The sequence below is a fragment of the Mus musculus genome, chromosome 11, assembly GCF_000001635.26.
Source record: "Mus musculus strain C57BL/6J chromosome 11, GRCm38.p6 C57BL/6J".
Classification (NCBI taxonomy): domain Eukaryota; kingdom Metazoa; phylum Chordata; class Mammalia; order Rodentia; family Muridae; genus Mus; species Mus musculus.
In genome coordinates this window covers 94,439,121-94,453,990 of record NC_000077.6, presented here as the reverse complement: position 1 = coordinate 94,453,990, position 14,870 = coordinate 94,439,121, and the positions used below count along the sequence as shown (strand labels likewise).

Sequence of the window (14,870 nt, the reverse complement as noted above, 5' to 3'; positions counted from 1 at the left end):
CATTCATCCACTAACTCACTCATCCATCCATCCATCCATCCATCCATCCATCCTCCCACCTACCAATCCATCCATCCACCCACTCATCCATTCATTCCATTTTATTCCACCCACCCACCCACCCACCAAACCCCCATCCATCCATCCATTCTCCCACTACCTATTCATCCATCCATCCATCCTCCCACTACCTATTCATCCATCCATCTATCCATCCTCTCATCTGTCCATCCATCTATCCACCCATCCATCCTACATTCATATCCTTTGTGTCAGAGTTGGGTTTGCACAGTGGTGCTAATAAATGTTTAACAAGTTGCCCTCAGTAAAACAAAATAAGCTAGGCCTAATGGTGCTGGCCATCCCAGCTGAAGCAGAAAGATTGAAGGTTCAAAACCAGCCTGGACTATATTTACTGAGATTCTGTAACAACAACAACAGCAACAACAACATTAAACATTTAGCTATTTTATTTTCTGTATATGTGTGTGATTGGGTGGATATTTGTGTATGTATGTTGAAGAGCTCATGGGGGTCAGAAGATCCCTTGAAACTGGAGTTACAGAATATTCTGAGCTGCCACGTGGGGATTAGAAACCAAACCTGTCCCTTTGCAAGAGCAGTAAGTGCTCTTAACGGCTGAGATGTCTCTCTAGTCTTCAAAAAAAATTTTTTTTGAGTAAAGGAGAGCTGAGAATATAACTCCAGAGTCGAGTGCTTGCTTAGCATGCCCTAGATCCTAGGTTCAAACTCTGGCTCTATAGAAACAAACAAGCTCAACCTAATTGGCCCGTTTCCACGGGGTAAATGCTCCCACCATAGCCAAGTGGAGTAGGGAAGGGATGGACTCTGAGCTGGTCATCGAAAGCTGCATCGGGGACACTAAATTCAGGTATTCAGAATGAGCGAGTCACTAGATATGGGCTGGATGAACAAGTGACAAGATGTTAGGTTGAGAAAAACTCAGGCCAGATCCTGTGAGGCACGGGAAGGAGTTTGGCTTATGCTGATATGTTCTTAGCAAAGATATTTTTTTAAAAGCAGGTTTGTGTTTCATCAAAAGATTCCCGGAAGTCATGATGAAGTAAAGTGAAAAAGACAGGAGGGGTTGCTGCGTGCTTTTTTTTTTTTTTTTTTTTTTTTATTCCTGGAGAGAAAGGGACTGGGGCGAGCCCACAGGTGGCTGAATCGTCAGACTCCGTAATAGGGAGCTAACAGGAGAGGACAGAACAAAGATGACCCCAGGCTTCGGCGGTGGGGGGGGGGGGGGGGAGAGCAGGGCCTTGACAAGATGTACCTGGGGCCACTCTTATCTTTCTAAAAAGAAGTGGTCCTGTGCCCTGTTGTCCCACCTAGGGCTTCTCTATGAGTTTCGGTCTTGGAGTCACAGACTAATTGTTCCATCTTGGTTATGAGTCCCAGTAAGAGCAGGTGCTAATGTTTTGTTTAAAGAACAAGATGGCAGCATATAGGGCTGGAGAAGTTGAAGAAGAATAGAAGTCTGGGATAGTTGGCCTTTTAGGCCAAGAGAGGACAGGATAGGAACAATCTGGCTTGTCACCAGTGTCTGGACCCATCTTGTCACTGAAGATGTATGTCCAGAGAAGGTTTCTATTTATAAGTGATGGAGGTTGGCTCCCAGTAAGGGAAGAGATGGTGAGATGAGGGTGGGACCCACATGTGACATTCCTGGACTCTTGAAGGGGGTCACACACTCCTTTTCAGCTCTGTTGAAAGCTGGGGAGCACTCTCTCCTCAGACACAGACATGCCACATAGTTATTCCAAATGTGGCGTTTGAGGGCAAAGCTTCATGGGTGGCTTCTAATTGGGCCTGGCCTTTGCTCTCCAGATAGTGAGCTAGGGCTGTCAGCCTAGCAAGATGTTGGGTGAAAATTTTTTGATGGCTGACTGCTCCCATATTTTCAAGGGGTCTTGGATGAGGGAAGTAAGAAAGGACCATTCTGGAGCTAGAAGGCTGAGGGGAGCTTGTGTCCTCTCAGGGATCCCCTGGCTCTAGGTCTCCCCAGTTCCTCATGAGTGCACATCTTGGGCACAACCCACTGGGAGAATTCTAGAATGTCAGAGGGTGGGACAGAGCCAGAACACCCAGGCAGGGTGTGCCCTTGTTCTGTTTCAATGTCAGTTCATGCCTAATACCAGGAGCTGAACTCCAGGGGACAAGGAGAGGAGCTCTCACCTCCACAACAGGTGAGGGAGGTGGTATCAGAAAGGGGCAGGATGTGGGGGGCCATCCAGCTGGCCTAGCTTGGAAATGTACTGAGTGGCATATAGGCACAAGGTGATCAAGGCGAGAGTGACAGGGATGTCACAAGGACTCTAAGGAAGCCTGAGCTGCCAGTAGGTGCAGGCCTGTTGGGGGGGGGGGAGAAGGGAGCTCTCTCTATCACTCAGATGACAGGCCAGGAGAGCCTCATGCCAAGGGCCTGGGTGAAAGAGAACAAAGGTGGGCAGGTCTGCAATCCTACTGCCCAGGTCTTCAGCCCTGGCACCTGACTGTCGGGATGGATGGCAGGCAAGCATGCCTCCCAGATAACTCTGAGGTTTCCAAGACAGAATCTCCAGGCCGGGTGGAGTGGGGGAGGGGGAAGGAGCACATTCGAAGAGAAGGTGAAGGGTTTGTTTTGGATGTGTTGAGTTTGAGATGGCTGCGGGCCATGCGGAGAGGGATATCAGGCAGGCGCTGACCGTCTGAACAAGGAGCCAGGGAGTTGGAGGGTGCTTGGTTAGTGTCCTCTACACTCCGGTGACAGCTGGAGGGTGGGGAGTGAGGTGATGGTGGGAGGCGCACGGGAAGGGGAGGGCATGGGCCTAGAATGAACTCTGGCTGAGGGGAAGGAGACTGATGGAGCGGGCCCCCTAGAGAGACAGGAGATGGCTGCCTAAGGCCAAGGAAGGTGCAGGGCAGGAGGGGCCAGTCCTGGCTGAGTGCGGCCAAGGCAATTACTACCAGAAGGACTAGAAAGATCCTTGAGAGGTGGGGCCAGGGCTTGTAGGTGAATGTGCAGAGTGCACATTCCTGTATGTGGGCAGAGCAGGAGAGAGACTTATGAGAAATGATGGGGTCCACTGATACAGGGGATCCTAATGCAGGTGGGGGAGGGAGGGAGACGAAGGTGCAGACTGAGGAAGGAACTGAAGGGTGGCCAAGTTTGGGACAGAAAGGAAGCTCCGCGTGGGAACAGGAAACTCAGGCATAGCACAACCCTGGGGCTGCCCAGCAGGCATGGACTGTTTGGTCAGCACAGCCTTGTTCATGTCTCTGACAACTCCACTCTGTGGTTCAGGAGACAGCAGAGAGCCCGGAACACGGGGACTCACCCAAACCAGGGACCTCCGCAGCAGGAGTCTTCTGAAGTCCATAGCGTGAGTGTGGCCTTCAGCAGTGAGAGGTTGGCCAGGAAGATGAGGAACAGAAGAGCCCCCCTCCCTCCCTCATCCCCTGCTTCCTTCCTTCCCATCCCTTTTCCCTTCTTGGTGAGAGTCTCTCACTATGTAGCCCAGGCTGGCCTAAACTCACTGTCTAACTCAGGCTGGCCTCACATTTGTGGCAGTATTCCCGCCTCAGCCTCTTGAGGACTGGGGTTACAAGTGTCTGTCTCCAATGTCACATGCTGGGAATCAAACCCAGGCTCCACACTGCTGGGCAAGCACTCTCTATTCTCAGCCCTCCCATCCTCCCCTCCCCCCCTTTTTTTCCTTTCTTTCTTTTGGTAAAAGATGGGTTACCTTGTAGCCTGGACTGGCCTAGAACTGAAAATGTAGCTGTCGCCACAGTGACCTTGAGCTCTTTCTCCCGCTGCTTCCTAAGTACTGAGATTACAGGCATGGGCCAGCGTGCCAGGCTCGAGGCTCCAGCATTTTAAGTGGCAGGGGCCTGGGCTGTCTGTCTTGAAGCTGAGCCAACACTGGCAAGACTAAGCCTACCTGGCTTGTATTCACTTGGGAAACTTCTAGTAGCTGGAGAGCCTGGGGAGAGGATAAGGCTGGCTGCTGGCTCCATCGATACTTAAGGGGCACAGGGGAAGTACAGTGGGGGCTCTGGGGGTGAGGGGTGCAGAGAGGTGCTGCCAGAGAGGCTGAGACGGGAGGGGCAAAACCATAATCTGCATGCAGCCGGCCTGCGAGATTGCTCAAGAATTCCTTGCCACTCTCCTGTCTCCCTGGCTTCTCACACCCTCCAGAATGCCTAACTCAGGCACCCTCATCCATCCCTGCTGCCTGCCTAGACCCCAGCTCCTGGAAGTTGGGAACAGCCAACACAGGGCTGAGGTTAGCTGAGGAGTCCAGATTGGTGAGCGGAATCTTATAGCATTGGTAGAGCTGCCAGGGGCTGAGAAGACGGGCATGAGACACAGGAAGCCTGGAGTGGCACGACCCAGCCTCCTCTTAGCTCTAGCTCTGGCTTCTCCACCTTTCCCTTGGAAAAGCGCATCACTGTCTGTCAGAACCGGCTCCCGGGCCTCCTGCCGGGACAGCTGCAGTATCTCTTAATTGGTCTTCATCTCCCCTCCAAGCCATCTGCATGCCGCCACCCCTGCAGCCAGATTAATCTCCTTAATACACAGCCCTGCACATCTCCTCCCTCCCTTCAGAAGCATCAATGGCAGTGTCGTGGGCCAAGGCTGGTCCAGCTTTGGTTGTGGCTGGAGGCCACTCTCCCTGGGGGGGGGGGTCTCACAACCTCATCCTTTGTCATCTTACTCACTAGGTTTGGGGTCTCAAGTATGATCCCCACACCCACCCAAACACACAGACACACACACACACACACACACACACAGAGACACACACACTCCTTCCTCTGCCCCTTGTGCTACTGCTGCATGCAGATGGGGGTGTTTTCCATGGCTACTCTTCCCCAGTGCCCCCGCCTGCGCTGGCCCATTGACTAAAGCTGGCTTGAAGCTTCATGTTGATCCTAGCTTTTTCTCCTACTGAGATGTAGCTTGCAGATGGTCTGCCCTGTCACATTTTTGAGAGCTCTCTGCACTCACAGGGCCACCTGAGCCTGGTCCTGAGCTTCAAGTCTTCACGGGCTTGAACTCACTGGTTCTGTAGAGTCGTCTCATCACAAGGGGGTAGCTTTCTGTCTGACACAAGAGGTCCCAGGAGGTCCAGGCTGCTGAGGGATGTGCCCAAGGTCACATAGGTAAACAGACACAGAGTCGGGCAGATAGACTCAGAGTCTACTGTCTTTGGGTTGAGTCCCACTTTTGTATCAAGAGTGTTCTGTCTACAGAGGGCACTTAAAGCACAGTCAAGGGAGATGTTATAGTAGCAAGCAACTGACCTAGGGTTATAGTTGCTACAAAGTAATGGTCAAGAGGAGGGCAGGTTGGGAGATGAGGAAGGAAGGACTACAGCTAGCAGCAGCACAGAGCAGAGGCCTGGGTCTCAGGGGCAGAGGCCCTCACACATATCTACTGGGTTCTGACATGGAATGGCATAGGAATGGCAGTGAGTGCCTAGCCAGAGATTTGAAGATTTGAAGGGATTTGAAGCCAGGGATTTGAACAGGGGGTATGTGTCTGGAATGTGGAACCCTGCCACAGGGGCTGTGTGTGTTCTGTGTGGGCCCTCTCTCAGAGTGTAGCAGGAGTGATATCATGAGAAGTATACTCAAAGCCTTCTCCAAAGAAGCCTTGTCCCCTCCATCAAGTTCCCACATGTCTCCAAGCCTCAGTTTCTCCAGGCCACCTCCTGTCCCTCCACCCCTTGTTTGGTTGAACAAAGGTTGAGTAGAGAGGGTTTTTTGTTTGTTTTGTTTTGTTTTGTTTTGTTTTGTTTTGTTTTGTTTTGATTTTGTTTTTTGAGATAGGGTTTCTCTGTATAGCCCTGGCAGTCCTGGAACTCACTTTGTAGTCCAGGCTGGCCTCAAACTCAGAAATCCACCTGCCTCTGCCTCCCGAGTGCTGGGATTAAAGGGGTGCGCCACCATGCTCAGCCGAGTAGAGAGATTTTGAGTAGAGAAGAAATGAACTCTGGGAGGTCTGTAGTCCACTGGCACAGTGCTGGGTTATAGCAGAACATGTCTCCACCTCTGCCCGTTTGCGTGGTCAGAACTGCGGCTGCAGTCCCTGGGGCAACCTTGTTACTAAGAAAGTGACCATGTGTTGTCCTATGTTGGCAAAACATTCCCAGCCTCTGATTTAGTAACTTGGACAGATCTGGCTTTCTGGAGAAAAAAAGAAAAAGAAGTTGTTGCTTCATCTTCGTCTTCTTCTTTGTCATTGTCTTCTTCTTCTTCTTCTTCTTCTTCTTCTTCTTCTTCTTCTTCTTCTTCTTCTTCTTCTTCTTCTTCTTCTTCTTCTTCTTCTTCTTCTTCTTCTTCTTCCTCCTCCTCCTCCTCCTCTTCCTCCTCCTCTTCTTCTAATTCTTCATTTCCTCCTTTTCCTCCCCCTTCTCTCTTCCTCTCCTCCTCCTCCTCCTCCTCCTCCTCCTCCTCCCCCTCCTCCTCCTCTCTTCTTCCTCTTCTTCCATGGATTGCCAGAGGATGGAATATTGGGTTCTGGAAGAAGCAGAGGCCTATCCCTTATGTGTGTGCAGGAGAGTGGCAAGGCTGAGACAAGTGCTTAATCCACTGTACCAGGCACTCTAGCTTCTCCAAAGCTGCTGGGCAGAGTGGGGTGGGATCTTCAGCCTTTTCTGCCTCTCCCTCTGGTGAAGATCAATGGTACAGCCCTCCAGGAGTCCCCTGCACTGGCCTTCTCCCTGAGCCCTTTGCTATATACTGATAAGCTGCGTTTGTGTGTGCCCCTAGGCTATTGCCTATGCAGATTGACTAGAACTCTGAGGATTACTTCCGGCTGAATGAAACCTTTGTACTCACAGTAGCTGTTCCGTTAGGGACCACTGTTGATGCAAATCTATATCAGTGATGTGGTGCTAGTAGGGCATGGTGGACCAGGTTTGTCAGTTCAAGGCTAACCTGGAATACATAGGGAGACCTTCCCCTGTTTTGTTTTTTTTTGTTTGTTTGTTTGTTTTTTGTTTTTGTTAATTCTCAAGAAAGCTCTTGAAAGGTACTATGCTTTCAGCTGCTTGCAAAAGGTTTGTGCATTTAGATTCTTAGTACTACAAATTGAATTATCTTTATTGTTTGAAATACAGATTGAATTGTCTTTTATTCAGTTAAAATGTTTGAGACCAGAAATGTTTTAGATTTGAGAGTATTTCTATGTACATAATAAGATACTTTAGGCAGGGTTCATTGATGGTTCATATGTACTCCTTACACACACTGCCTGGTTCAGAAATTATGTAATATGTGCTTTGGTTTTGTCTCATTTTGTGGTTTTGTTTTTGTAACAGGGGTTTTGCCCTGGCTAGCCTGAAACAGACTATGTAGACTAGGCTGGCCTCGAATCTACCTGCCTCTGCTGGGGTTGAAGGTGTATACCACCTACCTACCTAGGACACTTGTTTTGACTATGACCTATCACACGGGTCAGGCAGGAATGTCCACTCTGAGCATCACGTTGCTACTCAGAAAGTTGCAGATTTTGGATTTGGGGTTTTCAATTGGAGATACCCAATTTGTATACTGGCTGTGATAGAAAATCCACCCGTTGTAAGTGCACCTCATGTTGGCTTACGTTTAGACACAAGTCCGCAAGTCTCTAGGAGGTGTGTCACATGCTTTGTCCATCAGATGTCTGGATTCACGGGTTCCTTACTGTCTCAGTGGCTTTGATCTCAATCCTCATTGCTAAGGGATATTGGGGTTGCAGTGATGTGAAATTGGGCTCCTTCTCTGGTTCTTCCTGCCCTCTGCCTTAGAGCACATTCCTAGTATCTCTTAGCTTTTTCTGTAGCATAGGCAGAGGAAGGTTTTTAGCTGAATGTCAGAAGTCTACCAAGAGCCAGCGACCTATGAGGCACAGTAGCAGTGTGTTCAGAGCCCAGGGTGGAAAGCTGGGTAAGGGAGCTGCATAAGTGAGGCAGGCTCACTGACAATGGCTCCTTGGTAACTGGATTTTGGAGTGCAGAGTAGGGTCAGAGAAGGTCTAAGCCTTGGGCTTTATCTGCCTTTTCCCTGCCTTCTGCACTGTGCCAATACTGGAGGGGCTAAAGGTCCTGTCTCAGCGTGGCCCTATTAACTAGATCTGGTAGTAGCATCCTCTTGTGCCTCCATTCAGAGCTTGTGAATCAAATACTTGCTTAAGATCTGCCAGAGCAGTGGAGGGCTGAAAGAGTTCCCCCAATAACTGCTTAGCCAGACCTGCCTTTAGGAAGAATCCCATTGCGAGCTGAGAGTGTATCTGCTGTGCTCCCCCCACCCCAACCCCAGTTTCCCAGCCCACTAGGGAGAGGCCCTTTCCTTCCAGCTCTCTAACCTCCCCCCTTCCCACCCCACCCCTGCCTGGTCACACAGATCGGGGCCATTAGGATACATTTGGTTGTTCCCAGGACCTGGCTCCACGCTTGGACAGCCAGACGAGTCATCTGGGTAAACAGGAGGAGGTGTCTGTCGGATGGAACAAGAGCCTCATTTGACTGTTTCTTTTAACTCAGCTTCTTGGGCAGCTACTATGCACCTTGGACTTTCAGGTTCTAGTTCACCTGTCAGGTGGGCAGTGACTCCATTGAGCTAATGACATCCCTACCTGCACTCCAGCCCTCAGCCAGGACACACCTCTCCCTTCTCCCCCAGACAGTCATAGCTCCTCTTTCTTATCCATCCCTCCCTCCCCAGGGCTCTCCTGGGAGAGCCACTCACCCTTCAGAGTTCATTACAAATGATCTCTCTCTCTCTCTCTCTCTCTCTCTCTCTCTCTCTCTCTCTCTCTCCAGCCCTTCTCAGCATCACCCCACCCCCACCCCCCGCATCTTCTTGTCCTGAACTTCCACATTTTCTGTCTGGATCATTTATTTTGGCACCAAGGCAGGTTCTAAGGTCCCTTGTGGTTATTCAGCTGTTTAGTAAGTATACAACTTGTTTCTAGTTAGACACAGGGCTCTTGGGAGGCGTGTTTCTGCAGCTCTTTCAATGCCCGGTACATTGCTAGGCATACAGCAGGCACTTTGTACTGGAGGGAAGGAGACTAGTGAGCTGGAACAGACAGATGAGATGGCTTTTGTCATCTGTTCTTCCGAGGGCCTCGCTAGGATGCATCCCTGCTCCCATCCCAGACCTTGGGTAGGAACATAAAAGGAATTACCTCCGGTGTTTTACAGTTGGCCAGAGAAGTTGGGAATCTTACTGAAGGTCACAGAGTGGCAGAGTGACAGGACGGGCTGAGGATTAGTTCAGATACCATCAGGCACAAGCTGCAGATGCATCCTCATTCTGGGGCCCGCCCTCCTGCTTATTAACACATATGTGCCCATATGTGCGCACACTTGCAGTGTGTCTGCGAGGAAACACGCATAGCCTCTGACGTTTGAAGTGGGCTGTCAGGCACACGGAGTAGCTGTGGAGCGATCTGTATGGCTATGTGGAGCTACAGGGCTGGGTGTGTGTGTTGAGCTTTGGCTATAGCCCTCTGATGTCATTTAGCTTGGTGGCCTGGGCCTCAGTACAGGGACTGGAAAGTCTTAGACCTCCCAGGAGAGACAGCAGAATTTACACAGCCACCCCTAAAGAAATCCATCGTCTCGGGATCTGAGATCCAGCCTTGGGGTCCATGTGTCCCTTTCCCAGGATGGCTGTATTTGAATGCCTTTCTTCCTAGATACTCCCTAAGGTTGCCATTTCTGCACCTCCTCTCCCTGGGGCCCCATGTTCAGGATGTCTGGGATGTGGGGCTTGGGGGTGAGTCTGCTGTTACATACCTGATTACCCTTTAGCCCGAGGAGCTCACCAACGCCCTGGAAATCAGCAACATCGTCTTCACCAGCCTCTTCGCCTTGGAGATGCTGCTGAAGCTGCTCGTCTACGGTCCCTTCGGCTACATTAAGAATCCCTACAACATCTTTGATGGCGTCATTGTGGTCATCAGGTATGACTGCCCCTCTCTGCTTCTGTCTGAAAGAGGGCCAGCAGGGATGGCTTTGACCTTCTCTCTGGGCCTCACCTTGCTCTCCTAGAGCCTGTGCCCCTTTTCTGCCTGCTTTTTCTCTTGTCCTCGACCCTACCCAGGCCTGGGGTGGATGAGGGTTGGAAAGCTGGCTCTCAAGTGGAGTCGGAGGAAGAGGTACAGACAGCTTCCCCTCTTGCAAAGCGATTGGAAACCGACTCAGACGCCCAGCAACTTACTTTAGGGTTTCCACAACCTGGAAAGAATTCCATCCCCTCCCCCCCACTCACCCCCCCATCCCGGCCCAGGGCCAGAACTCCTTTATTGGTTTCTGGAATTGGCTTTAGATTTCATTAGAAGAGAACAAAGCAAATATTCTATAACTTGATGCTCTAGCTATGGCAGGATTTAGGGAGAGGACTGCCTGCTGCCAGGATGTGATGATCTCTGGTGGGGAGTGGAGGGTCAAGAGAGCTGGAGCTGTCTGTCACCGGGATTTTCAGCCCCCTTGAAGCCAGAAGGGCTGTGCAGACTCTTCTCTGAGCTGGGCAGGGCAGGGCAGCTGAGTCTCAGATGTCACCAATGGGTCCTCAGAAAGGGAAGTCAGGGGTAACGGGCGCAGGGACTCAGGCTGCCTGCCTCCCACAGCGTGTGGGAGATTGTGGGCCAGCAGGGAGGTGGCCTGTCGGTGCTGCGGACCTTCCGCCTGATGCGGGTGCTGAAGCTAGTTCGCTTCCTGCCGGCACTGCAGCGGCAGCTCGTGGTGCTCATGAAGACCATGGACAACGTGGCCACCTTCTGCATGCTGCTCATGCTCTTCATCTTCATCTTCAGGTGAGCGAGCACAAGGCTGGCCAGGGGTGGGGTGGGGCAAGGGGCAGGATCCCAGGACCCACCCTGACCCTGTCTGCGACTCCCTGCATCTCCAGCATCCTGGGCATGCACCTTTTTGGTTGCAAGTTCGCATCTGAACGGGATGGGGACACGTTGCCAGACCGGAAGAATTTTGACTCCCTGCTCTGGGCCATTGTCACTGTCTTTCAGGTTTGAGGGTCACAGGGCAGGGGTGAGTCGGGGAAGTTGGGTGTCCAGTCGAGTCCTGACTCCTGTCCCCTGCCTGCAGATTCTGACTCAGGAAGACTGGAATAAAGTCCTTTACAACGGCATGGCCTCCACGTCATCTTGGGCTGCTCTTTACTTCATCGCCCTCATGACTTTTGGCAACTACGTGCTCTTTAACCTGCTTGTCGCCATTCTCGTGGAGGGTTTCCAGGCAGAGGTAACCCCCTGCCCTGTCTATCTCACCCTACTGAGGGATGCCTGCTTCTTCTTCCCTCCACTGCTGATTATGAGGCCTGAAAGATCTTGTAGGCAGTAACCACTGGACGAAGCCAGGGTGGGCCTCAGGTGGGAGGTGCTCCGTCTCATAAAACCTGCCATCCGGGCTGAGGAAGCTGTATGGGTTATAAGTTGGCAACTTATAAGATTCTCTTTCAGTCAGCTGGGCCCTTTCCCAGAAAGGCAAGTCAAATTTGAGGACCTATGTAGCTGGACCCTAGAGCATGGGTTTTTATGGGACATCTGGGGAGGACCCATCTGGGCTGAGGGGTGTGGGAGGTTTGTGCGCAAGTCATCTGAGAGCAGGCTGAGCCGATGAAGATGCCACCAGGGCCCCAGGCAGGGCTGAGCTGCCCAGGGTGAGAAATGAGCCCAATTAGCTGCAAGCATGGCAGAGATGAGAGTCCTATTTCCAGCCCAGACTCCATCACCTCCGTCACCGGCAGCGTCATCAATTAATATTGATTTACATTGATCCTGCCCCGGCTGTGCCAGGGCACACTTTCTGTCCCCAAATCCTACCTCCTTCTCCTTCAGCTCTGCCTGCCTTCCCACCCAAGCTCCCGTCATCCCAGCATCTCAAACAGGGCAGGTTGACCCAACCTAGAAATGCACCAGGTTGGGCCCAGAGAAGCTCTTGGTCCAGTTCTCGCTAGGTGACCCGGATGGAAACTCCCGCTGCGGCCTTGTCTATAAATACCCAGCACACGGTGGAAAAACAAAAATCTATTTTCCGACTCTTTCCCAGCCTTGCAAGGGAGGGCTGTTCCCCCTGGGCCGGGTTGGGCTGAGGGGGGAGGGGGGGTTGTTGGGCACTAGTGGCTACAGAAGAATATGCCCCGCACTGGCCTCTCTCAGCTTCCATTTTAATTGTATAGTTATCCATTATCACATTTCCTCCCTGCTGGGTGGCAGCCATGACAGCCTGAAGTGCATGCCTGGGGGAGGCTTTAGGGATGGGTGGGACTCTCTCAATGGCACTCACCTTACAATAGGACACCTTTTTGGGGTTTTCCTTGGACCCTAAGAGTTGAGAGGTGCCAGAGGATTTTCCCAAGAGCCTCATGATTGGCAGGTAGCTGCCAGCTGCCTGCTGAAGTGAGGGTTGAGTGGGGATGGGGTCTCTTCAGGCTCTCCCAAAGGCAACTGGTGACGGCCGAGTTTACTCTCAGGCAAAAATAAACGATAAATAAGTTCCCGAGGGAAGCAGAAAGCTCCTGAGCCTATAATCTCTTCTCTATCCACCATGGTGGACCTAGGGGTGTCCAGTGTAGGGAGCCCCTTCGCCACTAACCGGCTTTCACAAACACCTTGTTAAATTGAGTGCTGCTGAGCTGGCCTGGTTGCTAGGCAGCAGCAATGTCTGAGTGTGGGAACAGAGCTGCCAGGCCCTGACGTCTGGCCTGGTCACCCTGGCCCTGCTGGGGGCCTGAGAGCTTTCCCAGCATGGGAAGGATTGACAAGGGCCTTGCAGGAGATCCCTTCCTAACCCTTTATAGTGTAAGTGTCCTTGCTGGAGAGTGTCACCTAGGGCCTGGTGCCCTTCAAGGGGCGGATTGCTTTAGGTATGGTGTGCGATAGAGAAAGGATTTTGAGGTTAGACCTCCTCCATGGGTGGGGTGAAGCTGTGGTCCTGAGGGGTTGGACCAACTCCACTGTCCCATGTGGGGTATCATTAGCCACCTGTCCTTACCACTGTGGGGTTTCAGTAAACCCCATGGTCCGGTTTGGGGGTTGTGATGGCCTGAAATACTGTTTTGTATCTATGAACGACCTGCCTCACTGGAAGAAGTAGCTGTCCTGTTTTGAGGGAGTCTAGCAGGAGACCTCAAGGGATAGATCTCCTGCTGGCCTCAACCTCCTACCCAGAGTGGGTAGGGGGTGGTTTCAGGGCAGAACCTGCTTGGCTGTTGATTTCCTGACTCCCAGGGGGTAGTGCCTTGAATTCCTGTATATTTGTCATCCGTGCGCTTAATTAGATGAGGAAGCAGCAGGCCCTGTGTGTAGCCATTAATTGATACTAAACAACATCATGGCCGCGCTCCCACTGCTGCTTGTCACATCGCATCTGACTCTGGGCCTATGCATCCACTCTGACTTGAAAGGACTTGGGCTGAGAGGATTAGAATTGATGACGAGGCATGACTTCATTCCTCATCAAGGCCCTGTGCCCACCTTTATCCACTTCTCCTTGCTGTCCTCTCTACCATCCCTTACCCTTGCTGTCCATTCCCACACAAATGCCTCAGAGCAGAGAGAGAAGGGAGGTTACGTTCTCAGCTGGAGAAGTAGGGCACAGCCCACTGTCACTGACTCTGCACCGTGTGGGGCAGTGGCATTAACTTCTCTGACCTCAGGTGCCTGCCCTGGAAGATGCCTGTAACGATGCCATCTTCCACTTTGCAAGGGAGTGAGCTCTGGCCATAAGCGGTTTAAGGCTGGGTATGGTGGCACACACCTATAACTCCAGTGCTTAAAGGGCAGAGGCAAGAGAATCATGCGTTCCATTCTAGTCTGAGCCATGGAGTAAGACCCTGTCTCAAAAAGGCAAGGGCTGTGGATGGAATTCAATGGTAGGACACTTGCTGGGCACAGTCAAGGCCATGGTTGTGATTCCTAGTCCCACAGAGAAGCACAGTGACCACTCTTACAAGGACTACCGGAAGACTCGATCCTCCCCGACCCGCTCTCATCTTTGTGGCCTTCGCTTTCACCCTTCAGATTCATTCGGGCCTGGGGGCTCGAGGCTGAATTCTGGAAGGCTGTCCTGTCCCGCTCTCCCCACCCCGTGTCTCTCATTTCCTTTTTTTGGTCTTCTTGGGACATTGCTGATCTTTGAAGGCGTGAGAGCCTGTGAAGAGCAGCCTTCCCCTGCCTCCCCCTCTCCCTGTAGGAAATCGGCAAACGGGAAGATACGAGTGGACAGTTAAGCTGTATTCAGCTGCCTGTCAACTCCCAGGGGGTAGGTATGCGATCACGAGTCGGCATGCCCCTGTGCCCAGTGCCCCCTCCACACTGCCCCTGTGTCTCTGTGTTCCTGTGTTCATGCTCAGCTGTTGTGCAACCTGTGGTCCGCCGTGGTGGTCATTGGTGTCGTGAGGTTTGCTTTGATTTTAAGTCCCTTCCCCCCCACTTGAGGACACAGAAGGGAGGACCCTCTTTGCCTCTGCCACATCAACCCACAGAGGGCACATTCCCATCTCTGCCGGGCCTGTGGATGGGCCAGAGAAGGAAGGGACTTAGAATCCTCTATGTGCACATGTCTGTGGGCACCGCATGTGTGCCTGCCTGCATCTAGGTCCCGTTGGAGTCTGAAATATTCTGCCTCAGTAGAGTGAAGACCTGTGGTCATAGAACATGCTCCCTCACTTACTCTCTTGCTCTTTTGCCCTTCGCTCATTGCCCTTCGCCCCCACTGGAGACCCCACAGACACCTCACCTCAGTACAAGTCCTTGGAGGATGTAAGGAGGGTGTATATTCCTTGCCATAATGTAACCAAGATTTTTAAGTGCACCTCTAAGTGTCTGACCACCAGTCCTCGAATTAAAC

At 51.9% G+C, this 14,870-nt stretch overlaps 1 protein-coding gene across 45 annotated transcripts in view; it reads left to right on the top strand.

Annotated features, from left to right (window-relative positions):
- Cacna1g (calcium channel, voltage-dependent, T type, alpha 1G subunit) overlaps positions 1–14,870 on the top strand; it is a 66,010-nt gene that overhangs the window by 20,410 nt on the left and 30,730 nt on the right. For 31 of the 45 annotated variants that reach the window (XR_879510.2, XR_003949260.1, XR_003949261.1 and 28 more), the window contains 5 exons: positions 9,813–9,964; positions 10,631–10,816; positions 10,912–11,026; positions 11,106–11,261; positions 14,214–14,282. Coding sequence is in view for 40 of the 45 variants with exons in the window: in NM_009783.3 (NP_033913.2) it covers positions 9,813–9,964; positions 10,631–10,816; positions 10,912–11,026; positions 11,106–11,261; positions 14,214–14,282 (678 nt within the window). In the remaining 5 variants the exon portion in view is untranslated. The remainder of the gene's footprint in view (positions 1–9,812; positions 9,965–10,630; positions 10,817–10,911; positions 11,027–11,105; positions 11,262–14,213; positions 14,283–14,870) is intronic. The other 14 variants (XR_388339.2, XR_388338.2, NM_001177890.1 and 11 more) reach the window with 1 other exon arrangement.